The 25,788-nt window shown below is 35.2% G+C and overlaps 2 protein-coding genes across 2 annotated transcripts in view; both read left to right on the forward strand.

Moving 5' to 3' along the window:
* Positions 1-18: 18 nt before the first annotated feature.
* On the forward strand, positions 19-17,697 carry LOC134272319 (uncharacterized). Its single transcript, XM_062754564.1, has 18 exons — positions 19-77; positions 248-324; positions 2,396-2,454; positions 2,729-2,944; positions 3,047-3,250; positions 3,544-3,658; positions 6,395-6,884; positions 7,046-7,221; positions 7,439-7,522; positions 7,672-7,779; positions 8,126-8,240; positions 9,336-9,411; positions 10,043-10,153; positions 13,934-14,017; positions 14,355-14,433; positions 14,689-14,862; positions 15,864-15,935; positions 16,665-17,697. Exons 2-18 carry the CDS (start codon positions 273-275, stop codon positions 17,495-17,497), a joined length of 3,048 nt encoding a protein of 1,015 aa, XP_062610548.1. The 5' UTR covers positions 19-77; positions 248-272; the 3' UTR covers positions 17,498-17,697.
* Positions 17,698-21,913: 4,216 nt separating this feature from the next.
* Positions 21,914-25,788, forward strand: part of LOC134272320 (agrin-like) — a 103,173-nt gene continuing 99,298 nt past the window's right edge. The window contains exon 1 of the mRNA XM_062754566.1: positions 21,914-22,482. Within this exon, the coding sequence (XP_062610550.1) occupies positions 21,999-22,482 (484 nt within the window). The 5' untranslated portion in view covers positions 21,914-21,998. The remainder of the gene's footprint in view (positions 22,483-25,788) is intronic.

The raw sequence follows: 25,788 nt of genomic DNA on the forward strand, positions 1-25,788 counted from the left end.
CTGTACACGAGTGGATGCCTTAGACTGCTTGATGTGCAGATGTAGAAAATTTGCAGTTCATGATAATAACTGTAACAGTTGAGTACCAACATTACAAAATATTTAACTTCTTCAATTATAAATCTTTTTTGTTTACAAGATCTTTATTAATATTGTTATGCGCAAGTCAATTTTCTACAGAATGAACATGATCTAATGATTTAGGAGGAGGGAGAGTACTCATCTGTAAATTTTATACTTGAAACAGGTGACATGCCTTACTAACTGAGAGAATGGAAGATTCAGCGCCCCAGTCAAAGAAAACTACAAAAAGAGGATTTTCAGGTGTTTTGTTTTTGAAAAGTTGATCGAAAGGCCAACATTGGCTCAACCATTTTAGGTTTTAATTATTTCAAAAGTTAACACTTACTTTGTACAGCGCACTGTACATTAATGTAGAAATTCAATGAACAAAGATGAAATCAGGCCCGGGACTTATTGGCTATATATTTAGTTGAATATATAGTCCCCTGATATAATTTTTTAAAAAAATATTTAAGTAAAATCATCGATCTATAGATCTACAAACGACTTTAACAAAAAGTTATCTCCTTCTGCAGGGTCAATCCGGGGTCAACTGGCGTAAGGCACTAGTACTGTTTCCCTCTATAACCTTACCAACTTTATGGGTCAGTGTCCCAGAAATAAATTCTGTATGAATATGTTCATTATGTTTAGGAATAGCAACACAGGTACAGATAGAAATATTCCTATAATGTTTGAAGATTAAAAATATTAAGAGGTAACTTGCAAAGGACAAAGTTGGAAATACGAGCATTATGCGACAACGGGAGATAACTCTTAGGATTCTGAAATTCGTCTGTTCTTACAGGTTAGGTCCATTGCAGCTCACTCACAGCAGAACTATAGCTGTATGGTTTTATATACAGTGTATTAGTCTTTGACCATAATGCTACAGATCCCTTAAGGTAAAAAATGTGCAATTTACGGCGCCAGAGTTTTTGCGCACTGCTTGGGAGAATTTCTCTACTTTTCAACATTTGTAAATCATCTACCAGTTTTAAAGAAGATGGGGGAACAAGGCGGGCAGAGTCTTCTTTCCCTCCACAATTAGGGTCGAGAGGAGGATAAAATATACAAATTGGTTAAATAATGTGTTAAGAATTAGAGGGTGAAAAGTAGATGATTTACCAAAGTTGGAAAGTGGAGAAATTCTCCCAAAAGGAACGCTAAACATCTTGCGGCGTTAATTGCACATTACCGTATTTGCATTACGGGAACTGTAGCATTATGGTCACAGACAAATATATAAAACCATAATGCTACAGTTCCATCTGCAGCTAAGTCCATGATTGCTTATTGCAAAAGGGCGGGGTGGATATGAATTCAGATTAAAAAAAAAATACTGTTTATCATGATTAAAAACATTTCTGGCATCTTTACTTACATATATAGGACTTCACATACCACAAGTCTAAGCATTTTGCTGATATATCTTACTGAATAAAACATATTAATTATACGGCAATGCAATATTATTGTCAATAACAAATTAAGTCACTATATAAGCCAATAGATATCAATATTCTTAATAAATGTGCAGTTTATGTTATGAGTAATAGTAGTACAGTATATGGGGAGAGGAGAAATGTGCAGGGGAGTAGACTAAGATTCAAATCCTTTAATCTGTAGTCAGGTTTTCCACCAACTGAACTATCTGGCCCCGGCAATCAAAGCAGTGTGAGCACCACATTCCTCCCTCCTTGAAGGTTTTTTGCCTTGTAGAAACCAACCCCTGGTCTTCCCTGACAGGTCTTTCACCTGTAACTTTCAGGACATTGCTACAGCACCATTTAATGAAATATCAGAGGAGAAAAATACGGTTGGCTAGAACGGGATTCAAACCCAGGCCCTCTGAATCTCCAGTCAGCTACTGTACCAACGGAGCTGTAGATCTGGACCAGTGGTGGTCAAACCCATCTGACTTGCAGTGTTTTCCCAATATTTCAAAGTAAAGGGTTAGAGATCATTTGTAACAATCTAGGGGTTGAGGTTTACGAACAGAATCTCTGTGAACCTTACAAAATCATTATTTAAAGTGGCATATTTGTGAAATGAAGCGGTCAATTTGGCCGCTGGCCGGTTCTTAGGGAAAACACTGGACTTTCAGTCACAATGAGTTTAGTTTGCTTTGAATGGCATTAATTGCAACTCATCATGTGTAATTTATTTACATTTTTAAAATCAGTATTTTCTGCATGGTCATTGATGGCATTAAATATGGAAAGAGGGGGTTGTTAGGTTTGATCATCCTTGAAGTCTGCCAAAGTTGTTGTAGAATTTATTATTTTCTGTTGATAAAATTGTAAAATGTTTGGATATTTTCTTCTTTTAGCCCCAGTGAAGACTACTTCAAATGCAGAACCAATAAAGAAATCGAAGAAGAAGGCTAAGGTATGATCATGATGATAAATCAGAATTACAAAATTGAAATGAATCAAATCAAACACAGTTGATCATGAACAATAAAACCTCTATATGTTTGTACTACAGAGATGTAATTTGTAATTATTGAATTATTTTCCTCCATAGGGTAATACAAATTAACAACGAAGTTCCATGTAATTAAATAAAAAAAAACCCTGAATATTATTTTAACGGTCTCTTGAACTTTGAAATCCCCTCTTTTTTGCTTGCAATAAATCTGATTTTTTTTTTATTTTTCAAGGAAGAAGGCAGCAAAAATACTGAACATGAAAGTACTGAGATAAAAATAACTCACGATGCTGTTGATATCAAATGCCAGGAAAAGGAAAAACAAGAAATCTCAAGTAGCAAAAAAGTTACCAAGAAAAGAAAATCTGATGGTGATCAACCTTCTGAGAAAAAAAGCAAAAAGAAGTCTTTGTCAATAGGTTTGAAAGTACAAGAGCAGCCAGTACAGGTACGGAGTCACATCTGGGTTTAAATTGATTAGAACTCGTTAACAAATGCTTAAATATTATTTTCTATTGCTAAATTATTATCTTCTTATCTATTGGAAAAGGAAACAAATCTTGGCACTGGTGAACAGGACAATAAAATAGAGGAGAAGGATGGGGTGAAATCTACCACAACAGAAACAAAAGTAGACGGAGGTGAAACTAAAGTGTCGTCACCTGCAACTCAGATGGATGAAGAAGAAATAAGGTCTGCAGAAGCAGAGCAATCATTAAATGATACAAAGATTGGTGAATCCAAATCAGCTAGTGTGAGTTATGAAAGACTTTTATCAGTAATATATTTCAAATTGTGAGTATGTGCACTATAAGGATATTGTTAAAGCTACCATATACTTTTAAATGCATGCAGATAGAGTTTTGTGATGTAAAGATTACATTTATCTTGTGACCCTGTAACTTCACAAGTGTAATTAAGTTGTTTTTTTTCTTTTTTGACTTTAAGTAAAAAGTATTACTTTCAATTTAAAAGAATTTTAAGAAATATTTATTAAACAAAGGTAAAACTTATTCTTATTGAAATTAGTACCATCTTTTTATGTAGAAGGCCAATACAGTAAAGAGACCACCCCTTCCTGTTCATTCCCTGAGTGATGAGGAGTATGAAGAAATCTTCAGGAACGCCATCAACAGAGTAATGAACACACCCCTGGAGGATCGTAAGTCTCAACATCTTAATCAGTACTCTGTTTAATCAGAGAATTTTAATTAAAGAATATCTTTGGTATTGTGAAAGACATAAATTTAAGATATTTTTCAATGTCTTTGTTTATATATTTGTTACAGGGAAACCAATGTCCCGATTTTATTAAGTAAACTCAGGAGACCTATTGCTATCCGTTTTCATCTGTCGTTGTGCGTAGTGCGTCGTGTGTTAACATTTGAACATTTTCAGCTTCTTCTCTGCAACCGCTCAACCATTTCAACCAATTTTGGCATAAAGCATCTACGGGTGAAGGGGAACAAAAATTGTGAATTTCATTGTCCCTGCCCCCCTGGGGCCTGAAGGATTGGACTAAAACCAACCAAAATTAGTCGCAGTCTTTAAAAATCTTCTTTACTCCTGGACATCAAGCAGTCAAACTGTTGGCATGATTGTAATGAGCATTGAGTCCTCTACCAAAATTCATAGCCTCAGGGTCAGGGGTTCTAGTGCTAGAGTGGGGCTATAGATTATATAATGAAAATCCATTATTTCTTTGAAAATCTTCTTCTCTGCTTCTGGGTATTAAAAAAAACCAACAAAGTACATAGTTATAATGAGCAAGAGTGCCTCTTCCAAAATTGTGAATTGTATGGCCCCAGGGTCAAGAGTTCTGGTGTTGGGGTGGGGCTCTATTGATTATATATAGTGAAAATGCATTAATTCTTTGAAAATCTTCTTCTCTGCTTTGGGTATTAAATAGACTAACTAAGTACATAGTTATGATGAGCAAGTGTGCCTCTACCAAAATTGTGAATTTTATGGCCCCAGGGACAGGGGTTCTGGTGTTGGGTGGGGCTGTATTCAGGGATTTTCCACTACCCCATGTAGGGCCGAATATGGGCCCCATTCCCAATTGCAAATTCCTTCCATTTTTTCACAAAAATGAACAGTGTGTGTTCAATTTTTGAATGCACTAAAAGTCCACAAAGTTAACTTGATTAAAATTCATGTAAGACAAACATGGAAAGGTTAGAAATCTGAATGAAATGAACAAAATTTCAGGAAATTTGACTAAAACTTCATGATAATTAATCTGTTATCTGGATTATAGTTTTGAATAATAAAAATCAATTTTATTCATTATAAGTGTTTATTTCTTGAAAAATATCATTCAATAAAAATTCCCAAAAAGTGATAAAATGTCGTTAAATTCCCATTTGTAAGGGCATGGGCCCCATTCCCAAAATGGTTTGGAAAATCCCTGGTATTGATTATATAGTGAAAATGCATTAATTCTTTGTAAATCTTAATATCTCATCAATTTGAGATTAAATAAATCATTTAATTTGTTTTAGTTATAAAAAAATACTGTTTGTTACATTTTATGAACAGGGTCAGGGGTTCTGGTGTTAGGATGGGGCTGTATTGATTATTTAGTGAAAATGCATTAATTCTTTGAAAAACTTCTTCTCTGCTCCTTTGTATTAAATAAACCAACTGAGTACATAGTTATCATGGTTATGGTGAGCAAAAGTGCCTCTTCCAAAATTGTGAATTTTATGGCCCCAGGGTCAGGGGTTCTAGTGTTAGGATGGGGCTCTATTGATTAATTATATAGTGAAAATACATTAAATCTTTGTAACCAAACTAAGTAATTGCTAAGTGTATAGTTATGATGAGCAATGGTGCCTCTTTCAAAATTGTGAATGCCATAGCATCTAGCTTAAAACGTGAACCAAATTCAATCATTTGAAAGTTGTTGCATGATGCTCAGGTTGCCTATAAGGCCCGTGGGCCTCTTGTTTAAATTAAACAGCAGGCATATTTAAAGTTATGGGTAGGTACTTGAATATTATCATCAATTTGAGATTTGTATCATTTAATTTGTTTTAGATTAACAGTCCAGTCCAATACGAAAATTCGTAATATTACGAAAATACGTAAGATTACGAAAAAGCGTAAGATTACAAGTTATCGTAATATAAAACTTATATTACACTTTTTCGTAATGTAGTTAGAAAAACACGTAATATAGCAGATTTTTATTACGAATCGTAATCCAAGACAAATTCAGTATTGCAAGAAATTGAGTGGTGGGTAGCAAATATGAGCTGTAATATATCAAGATTTCACGGCTTTGATAGCACGCGGTCATTTGGTCAGTTACGCCTATCAGAAAAAAAATTATAATACCGCCAGCGATGGGTGAGTGGACAATTTCTTTTATTATTCTTTTATAGGAATTTTCCCAAGGATAAGACCAAACCAGTAAATTTCAATATTCGTTAAGCATGTCGCATTGGTCTATATCACCCGAACTCCCTACTTTTTTTGCGAAGTCTACCCTAAAAATCACACCCTCGTCTCATAATTCAACTGTTCGTGCAATTCTTATTGAAATTCATGCAGAATTCAAATCTCAGTAAGAGTCGTACAAGTTATCGCCCGTGACATCTCGTAGTAAACGTCATACTTTGATACCCGCCACTCAATTTCTTGCAATGCTTGAATTTAAAAGGATTACAAAAACTGTAATATAGTCTTAACATCTGCTATATTACGCGTATTCGTAATTTAACTACATTACGAAAAATTGTAATATAAGTTTTACATTACGATAACTTGTAATATTATGCTTTCTCGTAATCTTACGTTTTTTCGTAATATTACGAATTTTTGTATTGGACTGGACTGATTAAGTAAAAAAATACTGTTTTTACACGGTTATGAACAAGGTAGTCTTTTCCAGTGATGGCCTCTTCCAAAAAATCAAAGAGTAGCAGTGAATCAACTCTACCTCCACCCAAAGAGAAGATTAACAAACAGAACATAACGGAACTTAAAAAAGTCAAGCACCAAGTTATAAAGAAGAGGCCAGAATTCAAGTCAGGTCACAGTGCCAAAGCAGTGAAAGAGCAGGACAATGAGTCCACTCTGAGTAAACAGACAAGTCCTTCAGTAGTTAGTCCCTCTGCTGATATGTCGGTAGACAAAAATGTCAAGTTTACTCCAAGTAAAAAGACGGGTCCTGTATTAAGCTCATCCAGTGATGTGTCGGGGGACCAAGATATAGAATCCACTCAAAATACACAGATGAGTGCTTCAGTAGTAAGCCCTGGGATTGATATGTCAGAGGATAAGAGAAGCTGTATAGAGGAAGACAAGGAGAACAGACCAAAACAAGTGAAACAGAAAAATGTCACAGAAAAAAAGGCTCCAAAATTTTCACAGAAAAACAAGTAATTTGCTTTTTTTACAATAAGCAACGAACAGTCATGGATTTTTAGAAACAGGAAAATATTAGCTGTTTACAAGACTTCTAGAGTTCTTTTTTTTACAGTCATTATTCAACATTCATGAGCAAAAATAATTACACTTGAATTCTTGCTTTTTTTTCCAGGGGGTTAGAGAAAACTAAGAAGAAAGATAAACCTGGATTGAAAGTTAAAGTAGGATCCCCAAACTTACCTCCACAGAAGCCTTCATTGTGTAAAACCACCCAGTCCTCAACTGTACAGAAGAAAAAGGATCAGAGTTATAAGGATGGAAAGTGTCCTAAAAAGGGGAGGCCACTCGGTATGTCAATGAAGCAGTAGTAAAGTGTGTACTTCTTATCTGTGTCTGAATCAATCATTTGAATAAAAGGTCTTAAAAAAACTGTGTACCGGTACATTGAAGGAAAAAGGGGATTTTGTAATATTATACATAGTATTATTATAACCTTGTTTTGGTGGTATAAAATCTAGCTTACATGTAATATATCGGACACTAGATTCCACTTTTGGCTTTTTAGAAGCTAAAGGCTTAACAGAAAAGAAAACAGAAGTTAAGATGGATCGTAAACAAAGAATGATGGAACGAGATATCCTTCAGTATGGTAAGTTGGTAAAATCAGGAGTTGCGAGCTCAAGACAAAAGATCATACAATACATGGTTAGCCTGTTTCAAATTTGCCTTTGTTGCATATTGTCAATTTTGCACTCATCAGGAACCTATGTACTATATTTCTTTGTCCTTGTTGTACAGGTACCTGGGTGCAGTGTTGTAACAAATCCTGTAAGAAGTGGAGGTATCTGTCAGATGTTAAGGATCCATCAGAGCTGCCCGAGGATTGGTTCTGTAGCATGAATAAAGGTACGGAGATATGCTGTAATTTAGGGGGGTGTGTCAGATAAAGTTGATTAAGGTTTTATTATTAATTTTAAGTTCTGTGTGGTTGAAGTTTTTGACATAATACTGTAAATCAAGTTTTATTTGCGTGTGAGAAATATCTGCGAGTTCCGCGACCTATGTTAATTCGCAGATATTTGTTACTGCGAACCATTTGTTTTTCTCTGTATTCATAGAGAATGTTTCCTCAGTTGCGAAAATAAATGATCAGAGATTGATTTCAAACTGATGAATCACGAAATCAATAAAAGAAGACACAAATAATAGTTGGTTTACAACTTTACAGTACTGTCTGACTTTGTCTCTGTAGATGAGGATTATAACACCTGTGACGTAGCAGAACAGGAGTACAATGAAGACGAGCACATCTACACTACCTACTCAGAGGGAACAGTTGTCTGGGCCAAAATGGCAGGATTCCCCTGGTAGGAAAAAAATAGTTGCATAATTTCCTTTTCTGAATTAAAAGAAATTGTAGTTTAACAATTTAAAGACTTTGATGCATACAATTTTTATGCTAATATTTCAAAGAAGGGAGGGCATATTGCTTTGCTGCTGTGCTATCAACGTACTTTGCAAACCTTTGGCCTTTCCGTTCATTTTAGGAAATTTCGCAACCGTTGCACATACTGAAATGAAATTTGGTATACAGATATATCACGTGAATATCTAGGGCAAGTTGTGTTTCGGGTAGGATGGCCCAATTTTTGACAGAGTTATGCCCCTTGGACTTAGAAAAATTCCAATTATTTGCAGTTTCCTGCATTTTCTTTTCACAACTGTTGCACATACTGAGATGAAATTTAGTATACAGATTTATCAGATGAATATCTAGGTCAAGTTCTTTTTTGGGTACAATTGCACCATTTTTCACAGAGTTATGCCCCTTGGACTTAGAAAAATTTCAATTATTTGCAGTTTCCGTTCATTTTCTTTGCAACCGTTGAACATAATGAAATTAAATTTGGTATACAGATATCTCACATTAATATCTAGGTCAAATTCTGTTTTGGGTATGATCACACCATTTTTGACAGAGTTATGCCCCTTGGACTTAGAAAAATTCCAATTACTTGCAGTTTCCGTTCATTTTCTTCACAACCATTGCACAGGCTGAGATGAAATTTAGTATACAGATTTATCAGATGAATATCTAGGTCAAATTCTGTTTTGGGTACAATCGTGCCATTTTTGACAGAGTTTTGCCCCTGGGACCTGGAAAAATTCCAATTTGGGGGGAGGGGGCATAAGTGTTTTACAAACATCTCTTGTGTATATTATTTTTTGGATATGCTAATATTATCAAAAACATGTAGTGAATTGTCTGAATAATTAAAACTTAGCAAGACAAGTGCAAGTATCTGTGCTATCAACGTACCTCGCAAACCTTTGGCCTTTCATACGGTCAGCATTTAGGAAATTTATGATTTACATGGAACTGAGTTTGGCTTTATTTTAACTCCATTTGGAGTTAAATGCTTCTGAAAACAATGTTCCCTCAAGTTCTTTCTCTTGCGTAGGTGGCCAGCAATGATTGAAATGGACCCTGACAGTGAATATTATTTTGAACTGGCAAATCCTGAGAGCATGTTTCCAGTAAGTTTATTTTTAACCTAATGTACACTGTAGGTATAAATGACTGCAAGACACTGCATTATCACTTCTATATTTTTTTTTATCTTGACAATCTTATTTGCCAAATAAAAAGGTTTATTTCCCTTTATTTCTTGAACCATGATACAGTAAAACTTGTTTATTACGAACACGGATATTTCAAATTCTTGGATATAGCGAAGTTTTCTTGGATCCCCAGCTTTATAGATTTATCGAATTTTTTATACGGATTTAATGAATTATGGATATAGCGAAGTAATTTCATAGGTCTCAGTGACTAAATTATAACCGAGTTTTACTATAATCATATCTAGCTGTCTTGTACCAAATTAACATTTAACCAAAACAATTACTCATTATCCTGAAGAACAGTGTAAGCATGCAAACCAGTTTTTGAAGTTTCCTGTACATGCAGTGAAATCTGCACCTGTATGATATCTGTTTCCCTGTGAACTCTGACCATTAAAATTCCAATTTTACTAATTTCTCTGGTTTTTACACTGGGCAATCTGCCTCCCTATATATTCTGAAACATTTCCATTGTGTTCTGATTAACAGATTTCACTGTACGTGTACGAATAAAGCACATGTACATTGTTATTTTCATTATTAGAGCCACTATCATGTTGTGTTCTTTGATGATCGAGTATCCAGAGCCTGGCTGAGAACCTCCTGTATTCAGCCATTCATTGGAAAAGAAAATCTGAATTGTCTACTGCTATCTGTAAGTAGACACCTCTCCCTGTATATAGAGAGAATATTTGACCTTGCAAACTTTTATTAACACTTGTCATAGTTTACAGACAATTTTGCTAACAGGTTTCAACCAAACTTGCCACAAAGCATCCTTGGGTGAAGGGGATATTCAAATGAAGGGCCATGCCCTATTATAATTGGCAATTAATGAAAATTTGGTGGTATGTTTTTCTTCTCAAGAACCACTGTGCCAGGAAAGATGATAACAATGATTCAAATTTGAAGTGAATAGTTTTACATAGAAATATATAGGAAAATTCTTTAAAGATCTTCTTATCAAGAATAAGAAAGCCATAATTCATCATATTTATGTGGAAGCATATAACATTTCCATTAATATGGGGCCAAAATGGCCGACCAAAGTTTTAAAGAAATATATAGGAAAATTCTTTAAAAATCTTCTCAGAATGACCAGCCATAATTTCATATTTATAAACAGAGTGTAGATTCAAGTTTGTTCAAATCGGGCAAGATGGCCGACCAAAGTTTTACATAGAAATATATAGGAAAATTCTTTAAAAATCATTTTATTTGCAATAAAGTAGATGAGGGCCAAAAGTGACCTAAGTTTTACATAGAAATATATTGGAAAATTCTTTAAAAATCTTCTTTTAAGAAAAATATAATAATTTTTAGCATCCTCAGGTAGTGTAGCTTAGTTTGTTCAAATCAAGAGCAATTGCCGACCAAAATTTTACATAGAATATATAGGAAAATTCTTTAAAAATCTTCTTCTCAAGAATGACTAAGCCATAATTCATCATATTTATATGGAACCCTCAGGTAGTGTAGATTCAAGTTTTTCAAATCATGACCCCCGGGGGTACAAAGTTTTACATAGAAATACATGTGTATAGGAAAATTCTTTAAAAATCTTCTTCTCAAGAATGACCGCATATTTATATGGAAGATAGTGTAGATTCAAATACAAACGCCAAAAATAAAGTTTTACATAGAAATATATAAAATTCTTTAAAAAGTTTTAGAAAATCATATATAAAATAAACATTGGATTTTACCTTTTCAATAATAATTTGACTTTGAAAACTTCATACACTTGTCAAAGTTTACAGACAATTTTACTAACAGGTTTGACTGAGTGACTTGGATATTCTGACAGTATACTTTAGAATCTCTTGACCAAGATAACAAAGCAAAAGTGAATATTTTGTGTTTGAATTATCTGGGGCATATAACATTTCCATTAATATGTTAGGCTATCTAAATTTAATTCTCTGGTTCTCAGGCCAATTTTCGTCAAAACAGATGCGGGCGGGAGGCATTTTATTTATCATTTTATTTGCAACAAAGTAGATGAGGGAGGTACTTCTTTTTAATTTTCGAATTTTCTTTAAAATAAAGATAATTTTTTTTATTCACAGATATGCTTTCCATGTCTGATCAAAAGGTTTGCTTCATCCATTGCTTATCTGTGTGTGAACATCGTAGGCAATGTCTTCAATTGTATTTTCAAGCGAAGTGGCCAAAATCTCTTTGCAAATGGCTACCGAAAGTGATAGTTGAATATTGAAAAACTAGGACACTGTCAGTGCAATACCAAAATTTTATTTTATCTAAAATACAATAAAATTATATTGATAGAATTTTAATTTTATATAATTTTTTCATTTTCAGAATATAAATTGTTTAATTCATGTACCTAAATAGCTGCAATAATCCATGAAAGCTCAAGTGAGCTTTTCTGTCACAATTTGTCCGGCTCATCTGTAGCTTCTGAGTAAACTTTTGATTTTTTTCTTCACAGATATATACTTTCCAGGTGTCTGATCAAAAGGTTTGCTTTATCTGAAAAATTTGCATTTTTATCACCTGAGTGTGAACATTGTTTTTGTAGGCAATGTTCTCAACTTTTGTATTTTCAAACAAAATTTCAACCATATGGCATATAGCAAATGGCTACCGGAAAAAAAGTGATACCCCCCTGGGGCCTTTGCAAAAATACTAAATTAGTGCAAAAAAATTACTCCTGGACATCAAGCAGTCAAACTGTTTTGATTGTAATCAGCATTGAGTCCTCTACCAAAATTGTGCAATACCTAAACAGGTTATATTTTTATTACTTTGAAAATCTTCTAAAATACAATAAAATTAGCAATAAGTACTATGTTGAATAAGACTCTTCCAAAATTGTGAATTTCATGCAGGGCGGGCCTCTATTGATTATATGTAAAAATGAAATTCTTTAAAAATCTTCTCCTCTGCAGAATTTCAATTTTATATAGCCTTATATGTGGTGGACATTTATATAGTGAAAATGTTGAAAATCTTCTTCTCTGCTCCTGGATATAAAACAAACAAACTAAGTACATAGTTATTATGACCGAGAATGCCTCTTCTAAAATTGTGAATTTCATAGCCCATTGGTGAGGGGTTCTGGTGTTAGGGCGGGGCTCTTTAATTGTTTATATAGTGAAAATACATTAATTCTTTAAAAAATCTTCTTCTCTTTTTCTGGGTATGAAATAGACTAACAAGTAAATGGTTATATTAAATAAGTCCTCCTCTTAAAAAATTGTGAATTTCATGCTCTGTTGATCATATAGTGAAAATGCATAAATTCTTTTTTCTGGTAAAAAACCACTGAATTATACACATATTTATGATGAGGAAGGATGCTTCTTCCCAATTTGTGAATTTCATGACCCCTGGGTCAGAGGTTCTGGTGTTAGGGTGGGGCTCTATAATGATTATATTGTGAAAACGCATGAATTAGCGAAATATTTTCCTTTGCTCCTTGGTATAATGCTAATGATCTAAGTATATATTATATATCACATTTTCAAAATGGTTAATTTCAGGGCCCCTCAAGAGGGGTACTGTGGGCCGGGGGGGGGGGGGGTGTTAGCCAACTTTGAAATCCGTTCTTTGATATTAACTTCTGATGAAACAAATTTATGAAATTTATAAAATTTTAAAATATGTGGCCCCTGGGTCAGTGGTTCCTTTGGGTTGGTGTGCACAACTGGTGGTTACAAAGTGGACATGCATTTTCTCTCACTCTGATCTCCCTTAACCAAATTAAGCATGCTAAATGTATAGTTATGATAAACAATGGTGCCTCTTTCAAAATTGTGAATTTCAAGGCATTTGGTTTAAAATAGAAAAATTGGAAAGTTGGCATGTTTTTTAAAAAAATCTTCTTCTCAAGAACCACTGGGCCAGAAAAGATGAAACTCATGTGGAATCATTCTCAGGTAGCGTAGATTCAAATTTGTTCAAATCATGACCCCTGGGGGTTGGGCAGGGCCACAATTGCCAACCAAAGTTTTACATAGAAATATGTAGGAAAATTCTTTTAAAATCTTCTCAAGAATAGCAAAGCCATGATTGATCATATTTATATGGAAGCATCCTCAGTTAGTGTAGATTCAAATTTGTTCAAATCATGACCCCTGGGGGTTGGGCGGGGCCACACTGGCTGACCAAAGTTTAACATAGAAATATATAGTAAAATTCTTTAAAAATCTTCTCAAGAATAGCAAAGACATGATTGGTCATACATGTATTTATATGGAAGCATTCTCAGGTAGTGTAGATTCAAGTTAGTGCAAATCATACCCTCTCCCCTTTAAGGAATGGTTGGGACTAATTTTTGGTTTAAACTTTTCAATAAGAAACTAATTTCTGCTTTTATGCTAGCCACAGTGCTCAGGTGAGCGATGTGGCCCACGGGCCTCTTGTTTAAATTCATTTATTGATATGAATATAGCTGGAATTTTTCTTGTAGAAAAAAAGCAAAATTCCAAGCTGCAAAGCCGAGATTGCAGCAGCCAAAGCCAAGGCTAGCCAGGCTTTACAACTAGACATTCAGGTAACTCAAGAGGCAGCCAGTAGGACTTCATCTATTATAGTATTTGCATAACATAAAAAAATATTCTTACCTTCTTTGCTGCAAAATCTTTCATCTTTTGTATTTCTTTGTTGTCTATATTTGTGCATTATAGAAGCAGGTAAATGTTAATGTATGGTTGCAGTGACTAAAATGCTTTATAAACAATGCATGCACAGGTGAACATCATATCAACTAGAGTAAACATACTTCATTATAACAGAGATGCAAACAGTAAGAAATACAGAAATGCTTTGAGATATTACATTTAAAAATTGTGAAAAACTCGATGTAATGTAAAATGTTTGTTATTTACCAGGAAAGAGTGAAAACCTACAGCTTCTGTAAGAGATACAAAGGGAAATGGGGGAAAGATGACAACAGTTCACAAGGCCATGGTATGATACAAAATCAGTCCTAATATGGACTTTCCTTTCAAGTGATTTCCTTTCAAAACACTTCATAGTTTATAAGTTTGTGTTAACAAACTTTAATCCAGTGCTGCTTGCTGCAGATACATTGTACTAACCAAACTAGAACTTTTGTTCCACAGATATGAATAATAAAAAATATAAACTTGAACACATTAGTTTATAGATGTGTATATTAAGGCAATGTTTTAAAAAATTAAAGCAGTACGTAATCAACTTTAGTTCCAGAAAAGAAATCCTTAAAGAGGAAACAGAAGAAGAAATCTAGGGTTGGATGTAAGGAGAGTCAAGTAGAGGTGGTGGATGATACAACAGTGGAGGAGCTACTGAACGACCCGAGTTCACTCCTCAATAGCTTAGATGATGTGCTAGACAGCCTGGAGAGTTTCACTGATGGTAAGGGTACAGACTCAGTAGCTTAGATGATGTGCTAGACAGCCTAGAGAGTTTCACTGATGGTAAGGGTACAGACTCAGTAGCTTAGATGATGTGCTAGACAGCCTAGAGAGTTTCACTGATGGTAAGGGTACACACTCAGTAGCTTAGATGATGTGCTAGACAGCCTAGAGAGTTTTACTGATGGTAAGGGTACAGACTCAGTAGCTTAGATGATGTGCTAGACAGCCTAGAAAGTTTTACTGATGGTAAGGGTACAGACTCAGTAGCTTAGATGATGTGCTAGACAGCCTAGAGAGTTTTACTGATGGTAAGGGTACAGACTCAGTAGCTTAGATGATGTGCTAAACAGCCTAGAGAGTTTCACTGATGGTAAGGGTACAGACTCAGTAGCTTAGATGATGTGCTAGACAGCCTAGAGAGTTTTACTGATGGTAAGGGTACACACTCAGGAGCTTAGATGATGTGCTAGACAGCCTAGAGAGTTTCACTGATGGTAAGGGTACAGACTCAGTAGCTTAGATGATGTGCTAAACAGCCTAGAGAGTTTTACTGATGGTAAGGGTACAGACTGGGTAGTCAGTTGAGCCATAGACTAACCTTAGTGTTTTACCTACTTACTTTATATGTTAACAGTCGTGTAGATAGAGGTGACAGGGGTCTTGTTTATATTTTAGGCATTATTTAGAGCATATTATAGAACTTTGATTTCAAAATTTTACTTGACAGGGCAAGCCTCTTTGTGAATATTGTTCTTTATTTGGTTTATCTCGAGTTTACTGTACATAGCCCCCAGATAAAGTGTTCAGTAAGAGTTACCCTTCTTAGAATTTAAAGCCCATGAGACTACTATGAACTTGAAAAATTATATTCTTTGATTGACTTGTTCCTGTGATTTAGTGAGGACTTAAGTTTCATTAATTGTAATTTTTTTCCATTGTTTGGTACAATTAATTAATCCCAAAAATAATAGATCTGCATCAATGTCCTGTTGTTTTCAGACTCAGACTTTGTGTTGTCAGATGAGGAGGAAATAAAGGATGATGAAGGCGAGGATGAGGACAGTGATCCAGGTAAAGACTGCATTCTTAAAATTCAATTCTGAAATTCAGACTACATACTGTAAATCACTTTTTATATTTTTATGCCCCTCCCTCAAAGAAGGGAGGGCATATTGCTTTGCTGCTGTCTGACGTTCAGGTGATTGGTTTGTCGGTCCACTATTTAGTTTCTGTTCTGCCATTTTTGACAAAGTTATGTCCCTTTGACTTAGAAACCTTAGAAAGTTTTTCACAAACATCTCTTGTTTGCGTAATTATGCAAGACAGTCTGCTTGCAAAAATTTTCGTTCTCGCATATATATATATTGATGTTCAGTAAAGATAGAGAAATAACCACTTTTCATGAAAATTTATCTGACTTGTAGAGAGTTATGAATTTCTCCCAAAAATAAGGTGCAGCCAAAATTCAGTGATCTACAATACCTTGAAAGTGGACCATGCATTACATATGCAGTTAAACTTGTTTTTTTCTTCATTTAATTTTTCCTTCATTTTAGTATGAAACAAAATTTTTTGACAGTTATGAAGAAATTGAATAATGATTTGATTCAGATATTTTTTCATGGCATTCATGCCATGCACTTTCAGATTTTGATAATACCAATAGATTCTCTCCTAGCTGACAGTCAGACTAAGTTATTTTCACCTGTCTATCAACTTTGTGAAAATTTGTTACCTAATGACCTGCTGGCTTAAACTGAGGACATCAGTTGAGTGATAAATAAATGATTTTACTTTCAGAAGTCCACAGGGAAAGAGAGAGTAGATCACAGAGATGTAACACAGCTGTTAGAAATGTGGAGGTCAAGTCGGAGGAACCTAGCCCCGGTGATACAGACAGTCATACAGAGCATCAGCAGGAGACTGACAAACACACGGACAGGGAGGAGTCCCCCCAACACGGTGTATGTTCATCACCTCATGTACCACTCCAACTGGACCTAGACGTAGGGAGTCCCGAGGCCAGTGATGAAGACAGTCAACCAGAGTCCCTACAGGCAGACCAGGAGACAGTCTCTAAGGACAATGTACGTACCGGGACCCACAGGCAGCTCAAACTGGACCCTGAGGTGTTCACCATGGACATGGATTCTGATGAGCAGAGCCAAGGGGAGAAAAAGACAAGGTGTTCAGAGGTAACTGTTAAACCTGTACCACAGACAGGAAAGCCACCAAAGAAAAAGAAGTTCTGTCCTGTTCAAAAGGTAGCTAATAAAACTGGTGACCAGGGAGAATCAGAAGAGGTGAAATGCTCTAAGGAAGATTTACCTAACCAGGTTCATGAGGATCACACAGAGCAGTCAAATGAGCTGAGGAAGGAGAACAAAGACATAAAGCAGGAAGAGGAGGGGGAGTTTGTTTTGTCTGGTCAGAGGGACCCCCAGGAGCAGGCTGTGCCCTGCACTGAGACAGACTTCACACAGTCAGAGGATCTGGGACAGGAGCTGAGTCTGGATTTTGAGACGGTCCCCAAACCTCAGTCAGCCATGTCTGTTTCCATGGTAATTCCAGCAATGGTGGGTGTTAACCAATCAGATGAAGACTCTGATCCTTTTGAATTAATAGAGGAATGAAATCTTTTTAAGTGCAAATAGTTCTTAAGGTATAGTTGATATAGAAGGTGCTGATATAGTTCATTGTTTCTGTTCTGTTGTAAATGTTTTACAAAAAGTTCTAATATTTACTGGAACTGGTCTTAAGCAAATATCTGTGATACTCTGTTGATTGTTTATCTTCTTGTTAAGGTTTATTTGTTGGAGAATAAATTTACTGCAGTTGCACTTCTGTTCTGTTTTCATACTTAGATCTGCTTCTCCAGGAGTACTGAAATTAGCAAATGAGGTGTTTCCATATTCAATCATTTGGCTTAAAACTTGTCAGAAAAAAACATTGATGACCAAGACATTATGAAGGCACCTGACGTTACATATTTTTCTAATGGACATCGCAAGAAATACACATGTGAAGTATGAAAGCTCTAACACCAAACTTTTAAAAGTTTTGACCAAGGCAAATGTTTGGTAAAATTTTGAACAAGTGGGACAAATTGCAAGGTTGCAAGATGGACAAAAAAATGGTGTAGATGTACCCAGAAAGGGCTTATCACAAGAAATGCACCTTTGAAATATGAAAGCTATATCTCCACCAAAAATCATTGGCAAGGTTAACATTTTTTTAGACAGGGCAAACAAGAGGCCTTTGGGCCTCAAAGCTCACCTGAGTAACTTTGGTCATGCTCTTCACTTCACTAGAATTTCCCCTTGTAATACCTGTTGTACCTCGCCCAACCCCAGGATACATTCACATAAGTTTCAACTTTTCTCGACCAGTGGTTCTTGAGGAAAACAATCCTATATATTTCATTGTTAAACATGGATTCCCAATTGTGGCCCCGCCCTACCCATGGTGGTCATTTGAACTATTTAGAATCCCTACCCTTTTTTGTCCATTGATTATCCTTAAAAGGGGCTTGGTCCTTCATTTTTACAATTTTAAAAACTCCCCTTATTACCCAAGGATGCTTTGTACCAAGTTTGGTTAAAATTGGCCCAGTGGTTCTTGAGAAGTTGAAAATGTGAAAACTTTACAGACGGACGGACAACAGGTGATGAGAAACGCTTATGAGAGCTTTCAGCTCAGGTGAGCTAAAAGCTATATGCCTCCGAATCTTCAATTACGGGGATTTGAAATTCATGTTGAATATTCCGGACGGGGTTTTTCCCTTGTATTCACTTCTGCTTAACACTGTGAGTCGTGAAGAAATGTTTCTATTGCATTATGCTTTTACATGTATATTTAGCTGCAGAACTGCAGATTGAAAAAACTGTATATTTATTGCGTGCCACCCGTTTAAAAAGCTGTATGGGCTAATTATTTATTGCGCACAAAAATGTGCGCTTGGTTCTGGATTAATTCTTTCAAATTTTTACCTCAATTGCAAAAAAGCTAACTTTTAAAAAAATCCTTACTTTTCTATCAAGTACTTTCGTAGTTGAGTCTACAGTGCCACCCATTGAAAAAACTGTATGGGCTAATTATTTATTGCGCACAAAAATGGGCTATTATTAACAATAATAAGAAATGTTTTGTTGTGGAAAAAGTGAAAGAATATGTAAGGAAATCACGATTAGTAATATTTTGAGATGACAATTTGAAAAACATGGGGAAATAAATCGAGAAACAGCGCAATTTTTTGTGCGCAATAAATATACAGTTTTTTCAATGGGTGGCACTGTAGCTCTCCGGTTTGTCAATATATTTTTTTCGGAGAGCTACAGTTCTGCAGCTAATGTATATTATAACACTTAGTCTACAAAAGATGAATGAAGATGACATTTTAAAATCTAATTCAAAGTTCATATGACGGGATTTTGTTTTTGCTGAGACAGAGAAGTTCCAGACAGAAGAAAATCTTTACTTTTCTTCTTTTCTTCACAAGTGTTGCAAAATTGCGCCAATCTATTTCATCTGCCTTAATCTAACGATCATCACGATCAATGTGAATTTAGAGCATTCTTTTATGATGTGGATTCCCTCAATTGACCTTTAAACAGCAATACTGAGATTCACAATCTAAATTATTCCGTTCGGACAATATAACCACCCCTTTCTGGCGACATCACGATTTAAACGTATAATTCCGGGTTATAAACTCTGCATTTCTAGCGCTTATATGTGCTAATGGATTGGCGCGTTTTCCAGGTACATTTGGTAATTTTTTTTCACAAACTGTTAATAATTTGGCACAAAGTTGCATTCACGGGGTTTGATTGTGGTCTACACATTGTAAAAATGCGAACACTTGGCTGCATTTGTATTTTATTAGGACTGTTAACATAACCCAACTGTGATGTGCTGGAATGTTCAACTTCAACCTGGCCACCAAGATAAGATTTTGGTATTTATGAACAAATATGGTCTACGTCGAGTAAATCAAACACTTGTCTGGTAGATTATTCAAGGGCTGATCAAACACTAGGGTGGAAAATTCGTATCGGTTTTTCCTTTAGTGAAAGTATTTACGGGCTCTTTTGTGGGCCCTTCGTCTACCAGAATCTGCACCGCTGGAGCGAGTGACACCAAGCTACAACGAACAAAAAACGCTGACAAAAATTGTCTATCTTTTACATCAGTAGTATCACTGAAAATTCCGAAAGTCCTTGTCTGAATTTCCTGTGCATTCATTTTAAATAGACATTTGTAGATTTATCATGACAGATCGTCGTTCGTTACGGCAGAAGTGACAGAAACATATGCATTGTCAGTTTTCATCTCTATATCTATATATGCACCTGAATACATCTTTCAAACAATTTGAAAATTGGGAGACCTCCCACCACCTACCCCCTGTCCCATCCCAGCATCCTCTGTCATCGATGCATAAAAGAAAGCATTATCAAAACATCTACCGAACAGCGTTTATTAAGCATACAAACTACATACAGTATACATGTATGAAACTTTTATTATCTCAATGAATATAATATACTATTGAGGTGAATAAAATTAGCTTTTCATAAAATATTTTTTTGTTTTCCTATCTAACTTTAAAAATTATCTTTCAGAAAGATATAACCAAAATTTGATTTTGTGAATAAAAAAATAAATATATATGTCAGTGCATCTCATATCATGGAATTTCTGTTTATCTTTCAAACCGTGGCCATACTGGGCATGTGTAACCACGCAAAAAATTTTACGCCATATTGTTCCATAACAAATTGCAGAATGTTTTCTACTTTAATGATTATAATCGTTCTATTTGCCTTGATAATAATATGTTTAGCGTTAACGTCATTGTCACGGTTGATTGAAAACCACTCCAGACCCTCTTTGACAACGGGTGATAAGTTTTATGGGGGATAATTTACAGAAACTGGTTAGTAAAAACGAAAACAACTGAACTAAACTGTGCCAAGATTGCAAGAAATTCATAACTTAATATTGAAAAACGATGTGCGATTCATCAATTAATGCAACTGACAAATTGTTATCAAATTGACGTGTTTTGGGCTTTTTAGCGTTTTCCCTACGTGACCATAAATTAATTTTCTGCTAACTAAATTTCTCTTTACGTAATTTTTCTGTTCAGATATAAGTATATATGAAATTGTTATGATATTTCTACTTTATACCTTTCTTTTGCCGAATATGTTGGTTCTGAGAAATATTCACAGATATAAATAATGAAATTGATAAAGTGAAGGTCTCAAAAATTCGCGCAGAAATTTCTCACAAGCGAAGAAGAGTTGGTTTATAGAAGTGTGTAAATATATGCAACCTTTAAAAAAATATCACGGGGTTTTGTGCATCGCTGCATGTGCAAATATATTTGCTAGGTTATCTATATTTATGGAGAGGGCGTATTGACAATGAATTAAGAACGATTATTTCCGTTATTTTACCCGCCATTCTTTGGACATTTTCCGTGTGGGTGACGATCTGTTACCGTGAGTTGATAGCGACATAACAGAACCCGTCACCTGACGTGACCCCCCAAGATAAAGTTAAATTCTCGCACAGCAAGACCCCGATCGGAGACTAACTTTAAACCAATTTATGAAATATTAGTTAAACTGCTTGTCGCTTCACGATCAATTTGCTGCTTTCATTTGATCCCCCTAGTTTTGTCCCCCTATTCTCGTGTTATATAGAATCATATCGTCACACTATGTATTCATATCGACACTTTAAAACACCCATGTTAACAATTTTACGATAATAATCTAGACCGCTATGCAAGGAGACATCAATGAAAGTTATTTTTTCTTATGAATGAAACCTGCAAGAAACTGTTTGCACGTGTACACTTATCTACAAAAGGGGTGCATATAAAGGTAACCCACATTGGTGTAATTTTTTCCGGAATGTTTGTATCAGGTGTTAAATATATACATAGGTAAAGCCCTGGTTTACCCAGTGTAAGGTCTGTGCATTGATAACCCTATAGTCAATGAGTGCTCCAGTTAGGCTTGTGTCTGGTCGGGGTACCCCGTTATAACCCGATCACCCTTTTAACATTGTATGATCGCCAATTTCCTTCTCCGTTTTTGGTATACGGCTTAAAACAGCGTCATGTTGCTTCAAACATATAGGATATACATATTTCTGTGTGTCTTGGTGTGTATGTATATTAATTTTTCGTGTGCTTCAATAATTTTTGGAATAGATTCCATTCAAGGTGATATTTTCAAGAAAAACTGTTCAGATCCACCCGTGGAAACCAGAGAAGAGATGGCGGACGTTGTTCTGACCGGAACTGTGAAGAAAAAGTCCCCGGATCCCCGGAATCGGAACTTGTATTCAGCAAGCGTAGAGGTGAAGAGGGTTATGAAGGGCAAGGAAAAACTATTTGGGGTCAAGGGCATGACCTCGGTCAGGGGTCGCATGGTGACCATACGAGGGTTTGGGGATCCGGGGATTTGTGAGAGTGACGTAAGAGTGTTCGATACTCGTATTCTGATGGTGACCTTTGAGGACGGGGTGACCTTGAGACTTAATTCTAGTGTAATCAGACTGTCATTGAGGAGCCTGAAGCGCGTGGAAAACGCTGTCAAAGGTAAGAGTCGTCATTATGAAGTAGAACACCTTAAAAGTCGGTACATGTATATTGATGTACAGTGCTTTTTGGATATACCGTCTTTTGTGTCTTTGTTGTTTGAATATATTGATTCTAAAGACGAGCCAAATAAGCACACTTTTAAGGTTTCTCTTTTTTAAGTCAAACATCAAGATAAAGAGTTAAAAAAAATACTGGTACCCTAAAAATCTTGTTACAAGGAAAATAAATATGAAATCCCTAAAACCGACCGTTTTGAACTTATTGCTAAGGTCAAAAGTAGGCAAAACTTCAAAGTCAAAGGGTCAAAATTGTTGTTACCAAAGAGATACTTTCATTACAAGGAATCAACTGTGAAGTATAAAAGACATAGCACTATCTATTCATTTTATTGCCATGTTTTTCAAAAGTAAGTCAAACGTAAAGATCAAAGTTAAAGAATCAAAATTGTCGGTACCCAAGCCAAGTAAAGAATATAAAATCGCTAGTTCTAACCGATTAAACGGTATTGTAAATACTAGTATAAGGTTAAAGTTAGATATAAGTTCAAACTCCAGTTGCAAGGTCAAGTTTAAAAGGTCAAAATTAGTTGTATCCAAGGACAGTCTTAATCATGATTAATAAATAAGTCGATATTGTTCAATAAGTGTGTGAGGGGGTTGGGGGTGTCGGCTTTGTTTGATGCTATTACTATACAGTATTTTGTTGAAAATTGAAATATATGGGTTTCCAAAATAACTTGTATTGCCAGTGATACCAGTGATCAAGTTTAATGCAACGTTAACATCCCTATCAACACTATCGGTATCATTCATTCTGAATAATTTGTTCAATTGTACGTATTCTCTACTTTAGATAGTGATTCTTTGATTTAAATTTATAATGATACATTAGACATGTATCACATGCTTTGAACAACATTCGGTTGAGATAGCGGTAAATGCTGGATTTTAATATATCGAGGCCAACAGCTAGGTCGTGCCTATTTGTTCTGAAAAAACACTTGTCAGTCAGGGATCATATCATATTAAAATTCCGATCGTTCTGTTCAGTGTTTATCGGGCAATCATTACAACGTAGGTGATATCCACCCCATCTGTGCTGAAGACAAGGAGATCCACTCCCATCCCACCCCTACATGTACATTGTAAAATCGTCAGTTACGTCCACCCCGATCTGCAGCAGACACCAAAATACATGTACACCCCCCCCCCCTCGACATAATTGCAAAGTTTTGAGAACCCATTCCTATCGCTGCTGTAGACAAAGACAAGATCCGCCTCATAGCCCCCCCCCCCCGTTTCTGTTTTCAATAGTCACTGTCATATATGGATTGATTTATTATGCATGGATAAGACTTAATTAGTTATTTTAAGCTTTTCAACTGTGGACATTCTCTCCAGCATACTTCGCATATAGTAGTTCTTTGTTCATCCATTGTTCATCCGTTATGTATATATATATCCATTTTAAGTCTTGGCTGGGTAGCGGATACCGAGTTTTAATGATGAGTTTTGGTACTAGTAGTTAATTTCTCACAGTGCTTGATTGGAGCCCGATATCTTCAAGGGTGGATCTTTTGGAATGGATAAACGGAGTTAAAATGGTTTATCCAGATAAAAAAATGACTTGAAGTCGTTAAAAAAAACCTTTGATAGTTGAATCGTTCTCTCTCTCTCTCTCTCTCTCTCTCTCTCTCTCTCTCTCTCAGTGTGTATGTGTGTGTGTAGTAGCAGTAGGGGCCGATATTTAGTATAATTATTACAGTTCCCTGGTAGCAGCTACTTAGGGTGGTTAATTGATAAGTCATTTGCAAAAAGAAAAGTATAATGGGAATGTGATATACATGTATGGCCATCCCCTCTGAAACAATAGACAAAATATATCCTTGAATTGCTCTGTTCGGTGAAGTAGAGTCTATTATTTTATAATTATGAATAATACCTGTCAATACAAAGTACATAATTCGTGGAGATAAACTTGTCAGGAATAATATTGATCCAGGTATTAACTATTGTCTCGATCGACGATCATGAATATCCAAAACAATAAACCATTAAAGCACAGGAAAGAATGATAATCAAATATTAATGATGCAGATAAGGAAGGGAAAAAAATGATGAAATAAAAAAGGCGCAGTTTTGGTTTGACAGAAGCGGGGGAGAGGGTCATGAAAGACAAAACAATTCATTGTCAGCAGCAAAGGTGTTTCTAACATATTCTCATGCATGTACACATGTCTTTAAAGAAAGGAATACAATAAATGAAGTGTATGACAATTACTTACAAGTGCAATTTTACAAATAAAGATATTAATATTATGATTATCTGTTAATTCTGAGGATGCGTAAAATATATAACATATTATTACGGGTGTCTGTAATTTTAGATATTTTTGTAATACAATATTTCTGCAATATATCAGGGAATGAGTAGGTATTAATATTGAACGTATTTTGGTAAATAATAAATTTCTAAAGATGCATGTATTGTAAATTGTCTGTGATATGTTCAAAATTATACATTTCTATCAGAAACCATCCTTATAAATCTATACAACTCTTTGTCACTCAGTATTGTGTGATTTTGAATTATATATTATTAAAAATGTATTCGGTTAAACTTAATACATAGTATTCGTTATATACTTAGTAAAATTTATATTACCACAGGAGTTTTTATCGGAAAAAAAGGAATCGAAAAAAAAGTATCATAGTTCCACTCTCAATCAAAAGGTGAAATTTTATATGTACCTAAGAAAGATTAGATTTTGTTGTATGAAATACACTGAAATGTAATAATTAAAAAAAAAGTTTTAGCTCCATCCAATCCTTAAAAATTCATTTTACGATAAAAAAAAAACATGATAATTTCATTTGACAAGCTAAAAAAAAAAAAAAATCTGGGCTATTATCAAGTTAATGATACCAAATCATCATGAAAATCTTTCTATGTATCCATATACATAAAATTTAATAATTGTTTATTGTGTGTGTGGGGGGGGGGGGGGGGGTCTATGTTTCTTTGTTTTAACATAACCGGAGATTTTCGAGTTCCAATCTTGGTTTTTGGCGTTACTTGCTAAATGGCCAGTGTTGGTAACATAAATCAAAATTTCATTTGCGAGAATAACGTAAAATGTAGTTATGAGACAAACACCATCCACATGTTCCCCATTTTTAACCAGTTGGTTTATAGGCCAAGGTATCAATTTTGTAAAAAGTAGACGTATCAATGGAAAGATAACATTGTTGCGGGGGGGGGGGGGACTATTACAAACTCGGACTACTGTATATTTTATTGTTA

The sequence above is a fragment of the Saccostrea cucullata genome, unplaced genomic scaffold (assembly GCF_032062105.1).
Source record: "Saccostrea cucullata isolate Sc308-1 unplaced genomic scaffold, CSIRO_AGI_Scuc_v1 ctg922, whole genome shotgun sequence".
Taxonomy (NCBI): domain Eukaryota; kingdom Metazoa; phylum Mollusca; class Bivalvia; order Ostreida; family Ostreidae; genus Saccostrea; species Saccostrea cuccullata.